Here is a 20,927-nt window from a genome sequence, read left to right as displayed (position 1 = left end):
GGCCATATTCCAAGCTCGGAGCCCTCTTTTCGGACAACACGCCAAATACACATACTTTTTACTCTTGATTATTTGTAAGTGTGAACTCGTGAAATGATTGATGGGAGTCAAGCCTCTGAGCCCCACGGTTCTGGCCCTGCATCAGCGTGGGGATCTCAGATGGAGCTAGCGCTAGCTAAGGGGCTTAAAGTGGTCTCCCTCGCTTCTCCGGCTAGCTCTGCAGCTCTCGCTGGCCCGGAAGCCCGTGTAGCAGCTTCTTCTGGGTTGAAAGAGAGCAGTTTGCTTGCTTTGGTTCAGAGGAGCTAGAAATGGAGTCAGTGTCAGAATAACAACCAAGTCTGACACACCCCCCTCATATGAAAGCCCTGCATATGATGAGCTATTAGATCTTATGATATCTTCGTCATTGAAAGCTCCCGTTTTGCCATCCAAGCCGTGCCAGACAACATCTAGGCTGGTTGGCAAGTCATATGTGGTGGCAGGTCAGGCTGGTGAACCTGGACCAGAATGAGGGTCTATTTCCTGAGGCAGTTGCTGAACTGCACATAGTCACAGATCTGGCCCTCAGCGCCACTAAACAGGCAGCCCGTTCAATCAGCCGATCAATGGTGGTGATGGAGAGGCATTTGTGGCATCAGGGAGAGTGATAACCTTCTGGTCCATTTCCGGGAATGAGTTCCTGGAGAGGGGGAGTAGGGGGAAGAGACTCCGCGCTGGAAGGAAAACAGGCAATTGAGCCAGATAAAAATTGAACTCTCACCCCTCTATCTTTCCCTTCCCAGGAGGGTGTTGGAGCACAAGAGGTTGTTAAAAAAAAAGAGGGAAGGAAGGTGTTAGGAGGTTGAGATTTATCATGTTACTGTCCAATAAAAAAAAGATAGAAAGAAACTGACTGGACAAGAGTGATGCACCCTGCCTGTGAGACTGGGTGAGTGGATGGAGAGTTATAATGCTGAAAAAACGTGTCTAGTGCTAGTGTTCTCCTCTCTGGGGTGAGATACTTGATGCATATGTATTTGGGTTTTAGAGTGGGATTTATCGTTTTTAGTATCCCAGTTATTTCTGACCCGCAACAAGCTAAGCTGCAGCTGATGTGCGGAAGATTCAAGTTTGACTCTTCGAAAGAAACAAAAAAAGGACTTCTCCTTTTTCTTCTACTTCTCTGACTCTCCCCTGTGGAGGCTTATAAGGTAGAGCCAGTTATTACCCACTCTCTCAGTTATGTTGGTGGCCTAAATAGGGCTATGCTCTCTTATGCACATCAGAAGCTTACTATACGGGGAGTATTAAGTGGACTATTTTGGAAAAATGCATCCAGCTCTCCCATCACCTGCCCTCTCCAATCATTCGGTTGGGTTTGTAAGAAGAGCTATGCACCTCATGAATATTTGTTGAGTTGAGCTTGACACTCAAGGCCTATCCTCTCCAGTCTTTATCAGGACTTGAGATGGATCAGACTGTGGTTTGGCCCATTTTCCCACCCTGTTAACCCTTCAGCGGGTATCAAAGCAGAGTAAAAAGAAGTAGACTTCTTTATTAGACCTGAGGAATCTGTCACCCTCTCCATTGTATTGTAAAAAGATGTACGCAGGGCTGTGCTCTCCGACAGATATCCAGTGAGTCGAGCTGACAGGTGAATATATATTGTCATGTCTCCCTCCTCCGATTCCGAGGAATAGGGGTTATGTTAGGGCTTATGCTCCCTTTCTAATGGGTAGAACAATATATTTGTCAGGTGCATGTTCAGTTCTGTTTGTGTTTTAGTTTTGTTTTCCCTGTGGGCTTGCCTGTCTGTGTTCCTAGTTAGTCTCCATTGTGTGGTAATTTTAGTACCATTTACATTAAATCATTCAGCAGATGCTTTTATCCAAAGCGACTTACAAATGAGGAGAGCAATAGAAGCAATCAAAGCAACAACAGGGCAGCAATTTGCAAGTGCTGTGACCTGTCCCAGTTAGTCAAGCACAGTACATATAGCAAGGTTTTTTTTATTTTTTTAAATATGTATAGAATAGTATGTGCTAGTATTAATGGGTCAAGAGTTTGCCTGGAGAAATAAATAAAATAGGATGGTAGATGTGGTGCTATGGACTTAGCTGAGGCTACGCCTATAGTCTCCCCTTATATCTCTGCTTTTAGGGGCTTCGGGCTGTCCAGTAGCTGGGCTCAGACTTGTTTAGTGGATGAGTCCCCGTTTCAGAAACGGTTGAGCATGGAGCTTGGGGTTTTATTAACACCTGTAGCACTGAGCTAGATGCGAACAGCAATGTGAGGTCATGGGATATACCCGCTTGGTCTTCGTTGAACCCTTCAATGCCCAGGAAAATGACAGGATTGTGCTTGTGTAAGAGCTTTTTCATTGGTCAGCATGGCGTAGTGGGTATTAACTAGTGCTGTAGCGGTGCGTCGATGACGTCGACGCGTCGACGTCAAAATTACGTCGACGTCATATTTTTTGCGTCGACGCTTCTTTTTTTTTTTTTTTTTTTTTTTTTTGTACCATTCCCGGAGGTACAGCTCGCCACACACACACCGCCCGCCGTATTATTCTGTCATGTTTTCTCCCTTTCTTTCCAAACCGCGACAAACGCCAGTCTCCTTTCTCTGCAGAATGTGATAAATCCGCTCAACCAATCACAGCGCACCATTTCACGCATTGTAAACAGTAACGGTGGCGCTTTGAATACACCCGGCATCCTAGTTTTCCTTATCTACTTTGCACTTTTTGATCAACAAACAAACAAAAAAATTTATACATTTGACGGCATTGATGAACCTGTGGTGATTTCTGCCGTAGGGAAGAAACGTAAGCCATCGAAATCTAATCATTTACGTGAGGAGATTAAGAAGATGAGGCACGCGGGAGGAAGAGAAATGCCGACTGTTGCTTGTTCTCACACGACAGCGTCAAACTTATGTCGAATGCTGACACGTGAACCCCAGTGGATCTTTTTAAAAACTTTAAATTCTTGTACTCAAAGTCAACGAAAACCGAGCAGGACCAAGCCATTTTACAGCTGATCGCCGTCAAAAAATTTCAGAAGGTATTTCTTAGCGATGGCTGATTGAATGTAGCCTATGTTTAGTCCAGTACGTGTCTGTATAAGATTAGTATTGACCGAGTTCAGAGGCTGTCATGTGGATCAACTTACTTTGTTGTGTATTTTCAACAGTTTCAATATGAAAAATAACTTTTATATTGATTCAATGGATTAATTGCATTTAAAAAAAAAAATGTGTCATGAATTTATTGCATTTTTGGGAAAAAATAATCTGTTTTTATAATAAATCTTTGAAAATCAAAATCTGGATTTGAATTATTTATGTTATTATAACCTAAAGATGCTATGTGAAAGTTTGAAACAGAAAATAGTGGTTTTCATCTTGCCACTTTCTTGGTAAAGAAAACACATTTTTTACTCAAATTAATCAAAATGGATTTATCACGTTTATACTATATTATTCAGAAGTAAACATTGTAGCTGACAGTGTGTTTATGTCAGAATGTTTATTTTTTTTAAACCACAACCTTCTAAGTGCTTCTTTTAGTGATATATTTAACAATATCTTTTGCATTTCTCATCCAAACAACGTCAAACTTGGCACTGCACTTACTCGTGCCCAGACAGCTGTCGAGTTTGAAATCCATCGGAGTAACGGTTCGAGAGATATGCGAATAACAGACAGGATAATTAATTCAAATTAGTCGTTAGATTAGTCGACTAATCGATAAAATAATCGCCCGACTAATCGTTTAATAAATAATCGTTTACCCCAGCCCTAGTATTAACGTCTCAATAGTGTCAGCAACTGACATGGTGTAGAGTTCTTTTGAAAGGGAATGTCTTAGGGTTACGTATATAACCCGGTTCCCTGAAAAGGGAACAAGACGCCACGTCACGTTGCCATGTTTCAGGCATGCCTGCGTGTCTTCCTTCAGACAAATCGAATCTGATGATCTGAATTGAAGTGTTGTCATAAAAGATGCATTTTCAGCAGTTTCTTGAAAATGGCTAGAGACTCATCAACTCGGCAGGTCATTCCACCAACTGGGAACAGTCCAGGTAAAGGTCTGTGAAAGAGATTTTGTGCCTCTTTGAGATGGCACCACATGGCACCGTTCACTTGCAGAATGCACGCTTCTGGATGGCACGTAGGTCTGGAGTAGTGAGTTTAGGTATCGGGGTGCAGAACCAGTGGTTGTTCTGTAGGCAAGCATTAGTGCCTTTAATTTGATGCGAGTGGCGATTGGCAACCAGTGCAAGTTTTTGAGTCCCTTAATTTTCCCTTGATTGCTCCTTTATGTATATAAGCATTTAGTTCATTCAGGTCCTTGTTCGGTATCATTTATGTTGTAGTGGTTGTTCTGTTTAATGAGTTTGATTCCTGTATGTTTCCAAGTAAAGACTTTGTTATTGAATTTTCCGTTTGCCGTGTGATCATAGCAGCCACTCAACTGTGACAATATTACATTTTTAAAAGTAGAGCTGTACAGTTGAAGGTTGAGGTGGTTGAGTCGTGAAGCGACCCACTCCCTAATCTGTCACCTTCTCCAGAATGGATGTTAAAGTAAGGCTATGCTTCTTTTTAGATCTGTAAGGTAGAGCCTACCCAGACAGCAACACAGTGACGACCCAGATCCGGCCCACATCATGTACACATAGATTTCACACGGCCCAGATGTGGGTCAGATCTGGGGCGACACTATGTTGCTGTCTGGGTAGCAGACATAAGCCGCTTTCCGACCGGAGGAACCTTTTCACAGTTCCTAGAACTATTGGCTAAAGTACCCAGATGTCGGCGTGTTCGCACCGCAGGAACTAGGAACAATTTTAGTTCTAGGAACTCCATTTGGAGGAATTAATTTAGGTCCTACTTCAGAGTAGGGTCTAAACCAGCACTATAGGAACTACCCGTGACGTTAGTGTACGCTGATTGACCGAACTCCCGCGGAACACCAGCACCCGCCATTTTTAAAACAGCTATAATGTAAACACACAGATTATAGCCTATATATTTACTCCAGAAACTAACTATACAAACATGGAAAACAGTGATAGATGGGTCTCTAAACCTTTATGCTGAAGAGAAAATCCAACGCAACTTTGAGGGGACCAAGCCAAACATGATTATGTTTATCTGCCCAGCTAGCAACACTGGACATCAACCACACGGCATAGGCTAATAATCTTTTTTTCATATGCTGTCTACTTTCTATAACAGTTCTATCTAATAACATATTAAACAGTACTGTTAGACAGATTGCTAACTAATAAACACAGAGAATGCGAACATTGTTTGCTCTGGCGTTCTCAGCGCTGCCAAAATAAAGGTCCGTTGCGCCGTCAAAATAAAAGTCACCGTGCTTGCGTCACTCCCTTACCCCTCCTACCAGTTCCTATGGCCACTTGGCCAGTGCGAACGCAAACAGCAAAACCGAGTTTGGGGGAGAGTAGTTCATAGAACTGTTTAGAAGTGGACAGTTCCTATAACTAAGTTCCTGTAACTACTTGGTCGGAAAGCGGCTATAGTCTGTCACACCCCCACCCCCCGAAAGGAATCCATTGGGGGATGTTGCCCCCTGGCAGGCACCTTAGCATGATTATGCTCTTTGGTTGAATAGGAAATGCTAGTGCTGACAGATGGAACTATGATAAAACATCACCCTCGTCTGTCACCCTCCCTAGTTCATAACTGGATGTTGAAGTAGGATGGAGCTCCCTGGTGGCCCAGCTTCTTATCTCACCTTCCCCATCCTCTTTGGTGGGGTAATTAACCAAGGATAGAGACATCCACCTTAGGTTGTGCCTGACAGATAATCTGTCGCCCTCCCCAGTTCATCGACTGGGAGTTAAAGTAGGTTGGAGCTCCTTGGCAGGGTCTGGAATGAGTTGAATCTTGGTGGTGGGACTAAAAAAAAACAAAAAAAACATTCTCTCGCTTGTCATCCTCCCCAGTTGTCAATCTGGGTAGTGAAGCAGGATAGTACTCCTTGTGTACAGATTTGCCCCATCATAACAGACTACGCAAAGGTTAGAGAAGGGCTTGAGAGTTGGATGGGTGCTCCAGGGTACCCGTTGAGCCCTCCATTGCCCAGGAAAATGACAGGATTGTGATTGTGTAAGAGCTTTTTCAGCACATAACCAGGCATTCGTCAGCATGGCGTATTAACGTCCCCATAGTGTCAGCAACTGACGTGGTGTAGAGTTTCCTTGAAAGGGAACGTCTTAGGGTTACGTATGTAACCCGGGTCCCTGAGAAGGAAACAAGACGCGCGTCACGTTGCCATGCTTTAGGGCATGGCTGCATGCCTTCCTTCAGACAAACTGAATCTGATGACGTGCTTGTGTATTTATACGCAGCAGAAACTTACGCGCCGTCACGTTCCCTTCTCAGGGAACCTGGTTACACACGTAACCCTAAGACGATTTCTCTCACTAGTGAGCTAGGGAGAAAGTGAGGAGCGGTAAGCTTAGAGATGGAAGATATGCAACATCAAAAGCGGAATGTTTGCTGTGCATAATTCAATATTCACACTTAAAGCAATTTTCTTATTATCTTTCCTTCCTGTATGTTGTGCGTTTGCTCTCTGCATTTACTACCCAGCTAACAGGGAACGTTCCCACAACTTTCACTAATGTTATGTAAAGTAATGTAATGTAAATGTTAAGATAAAACATTATTTAAATAACATTTATAGAACATTCTTATAACATTATTAATGATTTATACTGTATGTGTTCACATGATGTTGAGAGAAATTAAATGTTCTTAGAAAAACGTTTTAGAACATCTTTTTTTATGTTCTTTGTTCTTGACGAATGTTAACCTCTTGGAATATTACAATAAATGTTAAAAAAGATTATTTTGAGAGTAAAAGTAAGGTTAGGAAAATGCTGTACAAACTACATTCTAATCATGACAAGAACACTGGACATTTTAATGTTTTAGAAACATTGTAAATTACTGGTCCCATGCATAAAGGTGTTAGCTGGGTAGTGTGTTCAAAACGTGCAACGAATAACAAGGACTGGGAGTTGTTTGAATTCAGGATGGACACCGTGAATACTGGATACATCATACACAATAAACAGTTTTAAAGAGAGAATGAGTATGGGTGTGACAGCAAACAGAAGTCAGATGATCTCAGAGTGCTGACAGACAGATGTGGTGCAAACAACCTTCTCTTACATGCTGTACAAATTCCAGGAGCCTATTCTAGAAAAGCATCCGGGTCTGTAGCGTGTGTAAATATTTGTGATCACAATGGTTTCAGAATGATCAATAAATCTAAGTGCATGTCACAGCTGGAGGCTATTTTTCCAAAAAACTGTGACATCTAATATTTACAACTAAAAGAGGTGATACTACTAACTATCACATTATTCAGTATTGTGACAGTAGTTCAGCTGTTTTCTAATTTTTTTTCCATTAAGTCGTGGTGCAGTGTAACAAAATGCTGCATCAGTGTCACACATGCATTAAATCTGCAGCTGTACAGATAAGAGAATTGAGGCAATAAACAAACACCATCGCCTAGAATATCCTCTCTTATTGGAAAATCTGATTCATTTTAGTGAGTTGATTTGGAGAATTTTAACAACTGCACAAAAAAGAAAGAAAGAAAGGCCACATATATCAGATAGATACGAGCGCGGAACCAAAGCCCCAAAATAGTAGGAAAAAATGTATCAATAAAGTCCTACTAAAGTCCTACAAGAACTTTTTAGATGTGCGGATCTTTTGGGTTTTCACCATTGACATTAGGTCAAGATGTGTATTTTGCATAAGAAATTAATGCATAATACTTTATATACTATTAGAGAAATTAAGTCCAGCTGAATTATATAGTTCTTCTGTTTTGCTTGCTCTGTAATAGTTAAAAAAATCTATGTAAAATTCACCCCAAAATCAATGGGCAAAAAGTATACAGTAAAACTTTTTTTTTTTTTTTTTTTTTTTTTTTTAGTTCAAAGAAAATTAAGCCTACTTTAGGGCCCTTGAGATATGTTTGGCATTGTGACATTTCATTTTATTATTTTATCCACAAAATTCGCTTCTGCTGGTAAATACCTTTGTGCTACCATTGGTCCGTGGAGATTACATAATAAGTAGGTGTGCGGCAGATGCTTTGCCTTCTTTCACGTGGAAATCTTTTACAGTTCATTTCTTCTCGCGAGTCTGTTGCGATCAGACGTCCATGAGTGAAAACATGAACACACTGGAGGAGCTGCTTTATAGTATACCGTTTTAAGCAATCTATTGTATAACGTGCTATATGATTAAACGTAACGTGAATTTACTAGGGTGCCTGAATTGCAGAGCTCATGCAAACATATCCAGTAGTGCATAGTCCAATAGTGCCAGTAGTAGGAGCTCGTTACGCATATTTTCAATCCGCCCATAGGGGGATCTCACGATAAAACAGCGTCTTTTCAGTTTCGAGTCCAGTAGTCTAGTTGTATCATTTCTCCCGACACTGCCCTCTGTAACCGGTAGGCGTGGCTTGGAAGTGTCCTCGTAGAGCAGCGAAGCAAGTGCATTCTGGGAGCTTTCATCAACATGAGCCAAAAATACATTTTCTGGCTTTTCTCAGTCTAGAAGGCACCAACTTCTAAAATAATTTCACATTTCTACTACATAAATGACTCAATTTAAATACACATTCATCTTTCCAGCAGTGAAATATCCCTTTAACTGTCATGAAAATAATATCACAATGCAAGAACAATTGTAATCTATTGTCCTCTTGATTTGGGGGTGAAAAATGACCTGGACGTGTTCTTGACAGGTTTCATGTGATTCACTCAGACACCTGCTGATTTGATCTGTGTTGTTCTGATTCAGCGGGGATTGATTTAGGCCGAAGAAGGAGCTATGATCTGCCAATGGGCCATAGTGATCATTTCAGTTGTTAACAATGGGGTGAGTGCTTTATGATAGTAGTGCGACAGGTGTTGTGACTGTCTCCATCCTCCGGTCTCTGTGGCTCACCTCATGGGTCCTCAAACAGAGTGGGATCACTGAATGCCAAAACCACAGTGATCTAAATTTATTCCTACCATGAAACCCTATATTCCTTCTCCAGAACCCCTGTGGCTATGCGCAGCGCCCTGGTGCCATTGAAACATGCAGGTATGGGTTTCCCTTTGGTTTTAAACCCCAGACGGCCCACATATACACTCCTCAAGCGTGCGCATGTGTGACTAAGATCTCATTGGGAAGCAGGTGGAGTGAAATAGAAAGCTGGTCGGACAGTGTCTGAACGAGCTGAGGAATAGGTAACTAGATCCCTGTGAACCCAACGATCATTCAGACTCAGTATCCACTCAGCCGTTTGCACTGCTAGAAAAACATTTTGCCAGGACAGACAAGCGAGGACGGATTATTAGAGAGCCTCTGGAGCACCAGTGTTATTGAACACAGGCTCATTGGAAAAACATGCCTCTACCTTTTTGCAAAACCTGTACCTATACAGGGACATGCAATTCACTGCAGTTTCCAGCTAATAAAAAACTCACTAACACTACTGGCAGTAAAACACGAAACAACTTGATAAACATCTTGAACTGATTGCGGGGCATATCGATTAATAAAGACTTTTCTTTCAAGATTTTCTTGCATTTCCTTGCAAAATACTATAAAATGACCTAACCCTAACACAAACTAGTAACTTTTGCATCACATATTCAGCTCCATATGTTTGGCTTTTCTGATGAATTAAACTTGCTCAGTATTTCACCTGGTACACTTGTGATGAAGAGCGCCTGGATATGAGTTCTGTGAAACACGAGTCATGAAAGAGCTCAAATACTGGAAGAAGCAGCTACAATGTCACGGCTGCTTCAGAAAATGCGTTTTTATCTCACATTTGCTTTTGTTAACAGTTCGGTTTATGGTAGGTTTAGTGCGTGTGGTATATTTTAGAGCATTAATCTGAGCACCACGAAATGTGCAAGAAGCAACGTAATATAATTTTGCAGAAATGTTGCCACAGGCACGCTTCTGTTGTGTGATGTAATGTCCAGTAATCATGTTTAATCCAGTAATCATGTCTGGTTTTAATGGATCTGATTTTAAGGAAATAATAAATGCTGGGCTCAAGTCATTCTCAGTGAATTCTCCGCTATGCATTTAAAAGGAATAGTTTAGAATAGAAAATAGTGAGAAAATGCTGTCATCTTGTTTTCTCACCCTCATGTCATTCCAAATCTGTATGACTTTTTCTCTTTTGTGAAGCAAAAAGAATATATTTTGAAAAAAGCTTTTTTTTTCTTCCTTGAAGTCTAGTGTTGATGTTTTTCAAAGTTAGTGTTGTCACAAAAGAAAGTCATACAGGTTTGGAAATGACATGAGGGTAAGTAAAGGATGATAGAATTCATATTTTTGGGTCAGTGAATTATGTATATACTATTATAGTTTTTTTTTTTTTTCAACTGGGGATTATCCAAAGATTATTCAAAGTGATCCAAGTGTATGTGTGAGTTTTCCAGAAGCCTCCAATTGTGAGATACAAAACGGCCTATACTATTTTTAATTTTTTACTTATCTTATTTATAATAAGATAAGTTGTATATATACAGTTGTGGTCAGGATTAATGGCACCCCTGGTAAATATTATTAAAAATGGCTGTAAAAAATAAATCTGCATTGTTTATCCTTTTGATCTTTCATTCAAAGAATTCGCAAAAATCTAACCTTTCATTGAAGTAAAAGAATTGAACGTGGGGGTAAATCACATTATAAAATAAATGTTTTTCTCCAAAACACGTCGGCCACAATTATTGGCACCCCTAGAATTTTGTACGAGTAAAATATCTCTGAAGTTTATTCCCATTAATATTTACTTTTCTTAGCACACCAGGGTGACTAGGAACATTAAATTGTCCAGCTATGACTTCTTGTTTCACAGGAGTTTAAATATGAGGAAACACAAAGGCCAAATTTCTTTAATCATCCATCACAATGAGTAAAACTAAAGAATATAGTCCTGATGTGCATCAAAAGATTGTTGAGCATCACAAAATAGAAAGTGGTTGTAAGAAAATAGCTAAAGAATTGAAAATCCGCATTTTGACCATCAGGGCAATAATTAAGAAGTTATAATCAACTAAAGATGTTACGAATCTGCCTGGAAGAGGACGTGTGTCTATATTGTCTTAATGTACGGTGAGGAGGAAAGTTTGAGTGGCCAAAGACTCTCCAAGGATCACAGATGGAGAATTGCAGAGATTACTTGAGTCTTGGGGTCAGAAAGCCTAAAAAAATGTATCAAACAACCCTTACACAACCACATGTTGTTTGGGAGGGTTTCAAGAAAAATCCTCCTCGCTCCTCCAAAAACAAACTCCAGCAAATTCAGTCGACAGACACGACTGGAACTTCAGACGGCACAGGGATCTGTGGTCAGATGAAACTAAAAAAAGAGCTTTTTGGCAGAAAACACGCTAGATGGGTTTGGTGCACACAAGGATAAAAAGTAAAAAATGATGATGTTGTGGGCATATTTTCCTGGACATCCTGACCTGGACATCTTGTTCAGATACATGATATCGTCTATCAAATATCAACAGATAAAAATCAAAACCTGACGGCCTCTGCTAGAAATCTTATAATGGGCCGTGGTTGGATCTTCCATCAGGACAACGATCCAAAACAAACATCAAAATCAACACAAAAATGTGTTTCGGAGCACAAAATGAAGCTTCTGCCATGACCGTCCCTGTCCCTTAAACTGAACACTATAGAAAATGAGTGGGCTGAACTGAAGAGGAGAAGCACCAACATGAACTTGTGAATCTGAAGGATCTGGAGAGATTCTGAACGAATGGTCTCTGATCTCTTGTCAGGTGTTCTCCAAACTCATCAGGCATTATAGGAGAAGACTCAGAGCAGTTATCTTGGCAAAAGGAGATTGCAAAAAGTATTTAATAAAAGGGTGCCAATAATTGTGGCCAGCGTGTTTTGGAGAAAAACATTTATTTCATAATGTGATTCCCCCCCCCCACGTTTAATTCTTTTACTTCAATGAAAGGTTAGATTTTTGCAAATTGTTTTAATGAAAGATCAAAAGGATAAACAATGCAGATTTATTTTTTACAGCCATTTTTGTCAAATCATATTTACCAGGGGTGCCATTAATCCTGACCACCACTGTATATATCCTGTGACCAGCCAAAACAATAACACAGGTCTTTTAACCTTTGATTAAGTGCCTTGGACCTTTTGAATAAGCTTTTATTTTAATATTTTCATGTTTCATTTTAAGTCATTTTGTTGTGTGCTTTTGTCATTATTTGTTTTTTTGTTTATTGTTAGTTATCAAGGCAACATTTTTATTTCAGCTGTATTTCACTTAACAAAATTTGTTTTTAAATTAATTAGGTTTTTAATTAATGGTTATAATAACCCTGTAATAATAATAATAATAACTATTCCTTTAATAATACCAATGTACCATAATGTAAAACATCAAAGCTGCTATAAAATGTTCAGCAGGCACGACTGATATTGTTGAGCATGGGCCAGGAACTGATATGATTTCCCATTTCTTATTTCACGTCGTGGCAATAGTCACTGGCACACATTCAAGCGACGTCGGTCGGCCTGTATCAGTTTTGCATTGCAGTGGCTTGTTTCCAGGTTTGAGCCTCTCAGCTGAAAGCCCCTGACAGTCACAGGCCTCGGGGTCCCATTGGCCCCACTGGCCCGCTCTATAATTCATCTTCACAGACATGCACAGATCAGATTTCCCCCCCCATCTTCAACTGCAGGCCAATGTGCACAAGTGACATTTCCTCTGGAAGGACTGTGGGCATTGCCCTTTGCCCCCAACACGTGCGTAAGACTCAAACTCTTGCGCCCAACAACTGAGACACAGATTTGTCACATTCTCTAACCAGACAGGAATTTCACAGCTGAATGCTCATGAGACGGGTCGGGCCGCAAAGGAATTGTTTTATGTAATCTACTCGCCAGGATCCTGTTGCATGTTTCACCGTCTGCAGAAATTGACTGAGGAAATTAACAGCCTATATGGACAATTCTCTATTTGCATTTGGCAAATTAACTTGCTCCGACATTATCTTTTGTAATTGCTCATGTTGGATGTGTGCTTTGGTCTTAACTTATCATTGGTCATATATTTTGCCAGTGTCATATAACTAGTTTCATTGTTGTACATACTAAATGAATATTTTAAAATATTATATATAGTTTATGTATATAATTGCATTATAATTACACTATTAAATATTGTAAATACAACAAATCTCAACTGCTTAATTGATTTTATCATTGCATATAACTTATCACCCAGCTATATACTGTACATAAAGTTGTATATATAAGTACAACATCCAACTTTATCCGCATATACATACAGTACACTGACGTGAAGCAATATATATTATAGACCAAATCTCAACTGTTCGATTGTGTATATCATTGCAAAATCAGCACCACATCCTCTTCTACCACTGTTTGAAGAATTCATCTTCTAGAATCTGACAGTAATTTTGGGAGTTCATTTTTCAGGGTAGGAGATCAAGGCTAAAAATGAACTCCAAAAACTTACTCTCAGATTCTGGAAGATGAATTCTTCAGACAGTGGTAGAAGAGGATGTGGTGCTGGTCCTTCAAGAGTCACTCTCAATCTGTCTGTCTATAAAGCCTATAAAAAATCAGTCTTCATGTATTTCACAACACTTCGCTCTTTTTTGGCTTGTTTTATCTGTAAAATAAAACTTGCCTAATAATTCTGCACACCTGAATTAAAGGCGTTTTTCATTTCCAGCCTTCAAGAACAATCATATATCACTTATAAATGATTAAATACAAAATTAATAGTAGTTATTAAGATTAATATGGTTTGGAATTGGCAAAATGTGCCTGGGAATAAAATATGATCAGAAAATCAACGTGCCTCATAATTCTGCACGCACTGTAGTCTGCTAAATGCAATGCAAATAAGGCAAGAATATAAAGGCTATTAAGATATTTTAAACATTAACATCAGGATTCTCTGTAAAGCTGATTTGAAACATTGTGAAACACTTTTTAATTTTTTTTACTTGATTTAAACAAGCAGATTGTGCTACACTGTCGATATCAATATCTAGTTAGCATACATGCTGAAATCAAAAGGAGATTTTTAATACACATTCACTCAAATCTAATAAAAAAATTAAACAAATTGTTTACTATGCATTGACAAAAATCTAAAAATGGCTGAAATGTCAGTGAACAATGTATGCTTGTGCAGTGCATGTAGGATGTGTAGAAAGGTTATTCAGAATTAATAAATGATTTAGCCTTTAGTATTGCTGATGTTGTTTTAATTGGGAACTTGGATGTTATTTAATGACATTAATTCTCACAGCCAATTTAACAGTTATAAAATAATATTTATTTTGTTAGTGAGGAAATATATATAAACAGCTGTCATTATTTGTATTACTGTAAAAATAACGGTCAATGTGCAGCAATCAAGAATAGACAGTAACATGACATGTTACAGTGTATGTAATGTATTTTGGTGATGGAATAAACAGATTTACCTTGAGCTTCACAGTTGTGTTTAAACAGCACACAGCAAGCGGAGAGGAGGAGAACTACAGTGAGTTTCATGGTGCAGGGCAATCTGAAACAGTGAGAATCAACACATTAACATGAATGAAATAAGCATGCATTAATTCAATGACAAACGTTCATGTATTATGAATGTATGCCTACTAAATACAAGTAGAAAGAGATAAAGCATTAAAACTAGGGATGCTTGGGTGTTGGCCAACTATAACACCCCTAACCTCAGACATGAGGCCCAACAGAAGAGCTAGAGCGCTTTCACTCTCCAAACACCAGACTGACCATGGACCAGCCAACAGACACGCTTAATTATTCATCCTAATGCTTAATTATTAAAACCGCTTTGTGAATCTTTTATGGTGGACATTTATAACAATACTGCACCACTCCTTTGTCTATTTGTGTAGAGTTATGTACAGTTCACAACTAAGCTGCTGTTGTGTCTGTTTGTTGCTCTTGTGTCTATGTGGGCCTGCACTATGTTTCACACCTCCTTAAGCAGCGCTGTTCAACATTAACAAGCATGTAATGGATAATGTTCCGGTGGTTTCATTGCATTATTGAATATTAAAGGGTTATCTAAACACCCATAATGCACTGAGCATGTTGTCATCCAAGGCCACTCCCACCAGTTGCTATGGATACGCTTGACCAGAGTCAAATACTTTAGTAGGAAATACTTCTGAGCAAACTTTTAGTCATAATGGCGACTTGTATTGTTCCCGGGACCAAGAATTCAAAGATTAAACGTTGGTTTTTGGGTGGACTGATAACCATTTGTATAACCACAGTTTTACTGAGTTTACATGGTTGAACTTCAGCAAAACCACACTGAAAAAAACAATAAGTAAAATTTACATATTTTTTCTTTTGCATGCCAAGTTTGCACTAAATTTCACATGCATGGAACTAAGTAAAATCTACTTAACTAAGTTGCTTAAAATGAACAAACAAAGAGAATAAGTAAATTTAGCTTGACCAGTTAGAGTTTGTTGAGTAATTTCTAGTTACTCATTTGAAGTTTACTTTAAAAATGCAATAGTCAGTTTCAAGTACATTTTACTCGCTGTTTGTTCTTTGTATACCTCAATACTTGGTACACAACACACAATAATGGTAACAATCAGTGGACAGTTTTTGAGTTGGTCATTTTGAGTAGAAAATTAATTCCATACGGTTAGAAAAAAACGCAAGTTACTAAACCTAACATCAACAGCAATGATAAAACAGTGCAAATACAACTGGAAAACAGTGAAACCTGCAACCCTTTTTGTTATTCACGGCCCAGTGCATGATGGGAACACCAGTATCAGAAAGTTGATTTTATAACTTTATAATATATAACTGGTTTATAACATAAAACAAACAATTCCAAGTAAAAATACTTATAAGTTCAAGCTTTAATTTCTACAAGTTTGAATTGAGTGCTAATATAGAATTCTTTAAATTCTTGCCTAAACTTACTTACTCAACGCAGAAAGTACATTTATTTTTTCTGTATTTACTTCACCACAGAATGATTTTTATCAGTGCTTGGTTCATCTGTGGTTGCCATGGTTTAACTACAATAAATGGGGGGGGGCTATTTGAAGTAAAATCATGGTTCATTTTCATAAGGGAAAGAATCATAAATATGGAGAGAATGCTGTGACAGAAAATTGTACATTTCAAACTGAATGACCACGAATGCTGTGTTTTAGGCCAAATGTTCTGTCAGTTCCTCCCAACAAAACGCCGTCACATACAGGCACAGGTAAGAAAGCTGTTTTTACCATAATGCTGTTTAAAGGTAGACATAGTACAATACAATTTTCAGTGATAAACCTCCTCTGGTCACACTTTAGATTAGGGTCCAATTCTCACTATTAACTACAACTTTTGCCTCAATAAACTCCTAATTACTGCTTAAATGATTCATTGAATTTAATCAATTTTTTTATCGTAAGTGGTTGCACACAATTGATTTTAGCTACATTTAAACAAATGCATTAAGTTGAACTAAAATTGATTAAGTGCATTTGTTTAAATGTAGCTAAAATCAATTGTGTGCAACCACTTACGATAAAAAAATTGATTAAATTCAACGAATCATTTTTTTCAGTGTAGGATTAGGGACAAAGAATATGATCATGCAGAGTAAGGCAGTACTAATAAACAGCCAATATCCTAGTAACATGCATGCTAATAAACTAGTTAATAGTGAGAATTGGAGCCTTAACTAGTGTTACCCCTACTCTTACAATAACTGTTCTGCTAATAACCCTATGTTGATCCGACTGTTCATGGGCGGAGATGCAAAAAATGCGGAAGTATAATACGTAGCTTTGACGAAAGCCCTGGAGCTGTCAAAAGTCTGCCGAGTGACGCGTTTTGAATTTCTCGGTCCAGATAACACGGAGAACGAGCAAACATTGTTAATTTACAAATCCTACCAACATCGTAACCATAGAAAGTGAGTTGTAAATCAGCGAAGTTACGCTTTATGTGTAAGTGCTCTTAGAAAGCCAAGAGCCTGTTGCTGGACTCTTCCCTGTTTTCTCCATCGGTGGATGTGCAACTGCCGGCTTCTGCCGTCTCTCTGCACCGTTTTTTGTTGTTTCCCTTTGTAGATTAATGGAGCGTTCTCACAACCACTAATGGGAATGAATTTGGGAAATGCTTTGATTGTGAAAGCTGAGAATAGGTCCGTGTCCATGATCGGAGGCTCTCCAGCATGGCACAATAGGAAGCCTCCATCTATAGGCCTTGATGCTGGGGATTCCACGTCAATTATCGCTTCCGCTTCTGCCGGTCTCATGTGCAGACACCTGGCAGTGAAAGCAAGCTATATTTGAACATGACTTTATTTCCTGAGCACCTCACTCTGTGAAGGTGGAAGCTGCTATTTCCAGCCGTGTTTAATTAATATGTGTCACATCAGATGTGTAAAATACAGTCAGAAGCCTTTTGTGCCATTTGACACATTCCCCATTATCCTAGAGGGATATTGTCATCAATTTTAAGGTCCATCTTTCACAAATTATCAAAATGGAATGAATCATCCAGAGCAATTAATTATAAATGATATAGATTTAGATGTAGCCTACAACTGAAGGCCCTTTCACACTGAACGTGATGTGAAGAAGCAAGATGAATTATTATCTCCTCATAATAAGAACATCTTTGGAGAAACATGTTCAACATTTGAATTTCAGTAATGAAAATTATACAAAGATGTGATTTTATATTTGAATTTTGAAGGGTATTTGAAGTTAACAGCAATGACACTGGTAAATAAAGTGAGGTTAAATGCATAAAGTGCATTTGTATTATTTAGCATATTTAATTATTGCATGTTTGCATAATATTCAATTTTGAGGAATATTGGATATGCTTTTTATGGCAAAGCTCTTATTAACATTTTGACAGCATTTGTTATTAACAGAAACATCTACTAAAATGACATCTACTAAATAATAAGTATGAGCAATCACAATACAACACCCACTAATAAACAACCGAGGTGTGACCAGTGTGTTCCTCTGATAAGGTGTTTTCTCTTTCTGATTGATGTTAATTATAGCAATAAGCCATGTGTGGCCTTGAGTCACCGTGATTAAAGTAAGTAAGTAAGTGATGTTCTTTAACATGGTGCACAATGCAAAAATGCTTTTAAAATGGAAAAAAAATCTGCCATTATTTACTCACCCTCATGACTTTCTTTCTTACATGAAATATACTTTTTTTTTTAAATAATCTTTTAGTGGCACTTTTTCACACTCCAAACATTCCATAAACAGTAATAATAACAACAATAATAGACAATACAAGTATCAAAAAAGTACTCCATATAACTTGTATGTAATATTCCAAGTCTTCTGAGGTCAAATGGCAGATTTGTTTGAGGAACAGACCGACATTTAACTCATTATTCACTTCCACCCCAACAAAACCGGCCAGATTTGACATCATTGCTCCTAATATTTCTAATGTGTGTTGTAACCTAACACAACATAAAATCTAAAGTAAATGGCATGCTATTGGGAATAAATGGAGACTGAGACTTGAGACCTGCAGGGAGGATCTGATCCGGTCTACATTTTGGTCTGATGTCAGGCATGGTCACAGTAAATGTTTGTTGAATAGAAAGAAACTCAGATTCTTCAGAATTTCTCCTTCAGTGTTTGATGGATATAATAACGGCATACACGTTTGGCATGACATGGGCTAAGTAAATAATTGCAGAAATGTATTTTGAGTCAACTATTCCTTTAATAATTTATAGCGATATAATTTATTATCAATAATAATCAGAATGAACAATTCTTCTCCAAGTACTTCAACCGTAGGCTGTTTACTGTTGCCAAGCAAGCAACATAATAAATTAGTTTAATATAGGATGTGCGGCTTGTGCGCTCACAGGTGTGAATTTAACGGCATTTTATACTGTGGCTCATCAAGTCATAATTTAGTCAAGTATATCGTCCAGATTTTGCAGAGTTAGACGCGTTCCTTCAACATATTTTGTTGATCCTGGAGCAACATTATGGTCTGAAAATGCAGTCCTAACCCTATCCCTACCCATAACTTGAGAAATGACAGGTGAATAACACTGATGTAGAAGCACCTGGTAATAAGACTAAACCTGACATAAACTGTGAACTCGTCCCTCAAATCTGATTGGCTGATTGGAATGTTGTTCCAGGATCAACAAAGATGTTGATCCAGGAACATGTTGCACTTGGTGAAATCAGGTTGTGTGTATCCAACAGGTCTTTTCCTCCAAGGAACGCACACACATTTACCTGGAGTGAAACTATGGCAACGCTATTAAGAATAAAGGTTCTTTCTATGTGCCACCTGGTTCAATGAAGAAACTTTAACATCCATGCAAACTGCATTACACAAAAGGTTATTTTTGTGGAAAAGGCTTCTTTAGATTATTAAAATGTTCATTACTTATAAGAACGGCTCAAAAATGTTTTTTCTATGGCATCGCTGCGAAAACAACCCTTTGGAACCGTTATTTTAAAGAGTGAAAGCTACTTAGAAATGCGAGGGTCTCAGATACTGTACATTAATAAAGCACATTTTATAGAGTGTATACATGCCCTTAGATTATGTGCCTATAAACCACACTTCTTTGAGAAAAAGTTGTAAGCAATTAAGAATTAGTGGCAGACTTGTTTTTTCCAGGTTACTTGGATACACGCTGGAGCACAAAATACACTCACATACAAAATACACACAAAAATCTCTCTCTTTTTTATGAATCTCAAAGTAATTTGAGCAAATGTACTTTGAAACTTATTATTTACTAGGAAGCTGCTATGGAAACTTAATAGGCACGTGGTTCCTTCCTTTAATTAACCAGCATCAACCTCAGAATAACAGCCTATTCCTACACCGTTTCCATCTGGAATGATGTGTGAACACAAACACTCTCTTGCCCCTGTGTAAACAGTCTGGTTATAATTCACAACTTTAAATGCCTGAGCTCCTGAAGTCAGGTAAACACCTCCTTAAATTACAACACAAGGATATTCATTTTTAAAAAGTTCAAAAGGTAATGCACAACCCAGATCTTTCATTTTAAATGCTGCAACTCTATTTAATGATAAAAAGAAAAAGAGAAACACACTTACTGGCAAATAGCCGTCACACACCTGAGCTGTTGGTGGCCCTCCAGCCGAGTGTTGCAAACCTCAGGTGCTGATGAAACGGGACTCACATACACACATACACCTTGAGGAAGTCATGTAAAAGAAAATCAGGCACGACTCGTGTACATGCACACCCTACGCGATCAGCCCGCCAGTGAGACACGTTTTGTTGATAGAAATGCTTGTTTAGAAGCAGACAAGGTTCCACCTCCCCACTCAACAAGCCTAAGGACTGGCTCTTAAAGAGACAGGCTCCCCTTAATCTCACACAGCTCAAAGAACAACACATCACGCTTGAGTGATTCAAAGATGTACACTGTAGACATCACATGTTATTCGCTTTTGTTTTTCAAACCCTCATCCTCTTTTTGGTATTGTAAGTTTCACGGACGCATGACAAGTCTTGTTGTTTCATGCCGTCCGTGCATGTAAACATTCTTCTGCACACTGATAGAGAGGAGATTGTGAGCATTTTCCCGGCTTGTTTACAGTTTATCAGAAAGGCATTCTGGCAGAAAGTCTTGCGAATGCCGTGGCGGTAATGCAAGGCTTTTTAGCTGTTGCTGTAGCGACAGACGAGACTCCTGATGTTGGGGGCTGATGTGCCCACACGTTCCTCTGCAGGCGATAGTTTGGAGAGGATCGGTTTTCAGCAGATTATCTCAACAATATCAGGCCTGTGGAGCATTTGAAAACAGG

General features: G+C 38.8%; 1 protein-coding gene across 4 annotated transcripts in view; it reads right to left on the bottom strand.

Annotated features, from left to right (window-relative positions):
• Positions 1-20,927, bottom strand: part of dlk2 (delta-like 2 homolog) — a 41,131-nt gene that overhangs the window by 10,954 nt on the left and 9,250 nt on the right. For 2 of the 4 annotated variants that reach the window (XM_084093406.1, XM_084093409.1), the window contains exon 2: positions 14,559-14,641. In XM_084093406.1, coding sequence (XP_083949532.1) covers positions 14,559-14,628 — 70 coding nt within the window. In that variant the 5' untranslated portion in view covers positions 14,629-14,641. Of the gene's footprint in view, positions 1-14,558; positions 14,642-20,210; positions 20,390-20,927 lie in introns of those variants that run through there. The other 2 variants (XM_084093408.1, XM_084093407.1) reach the window with 2 other exon arrangements.

Source organism: Abramis brama (assembly GCF_963993115.1).
Source record: "Abramis brama genome assembly, chromosome: 19".
NCBI lineage: Eukaryota > Metazoa > Chordata > Actinopteri > Cypriniformes > Leuciscidae > Abramis > Abramis brama.
Note: the sequence above shows the minus strand (reverse complement) of the source record. Positions and strands in the feature narration are given on the sequence as shown.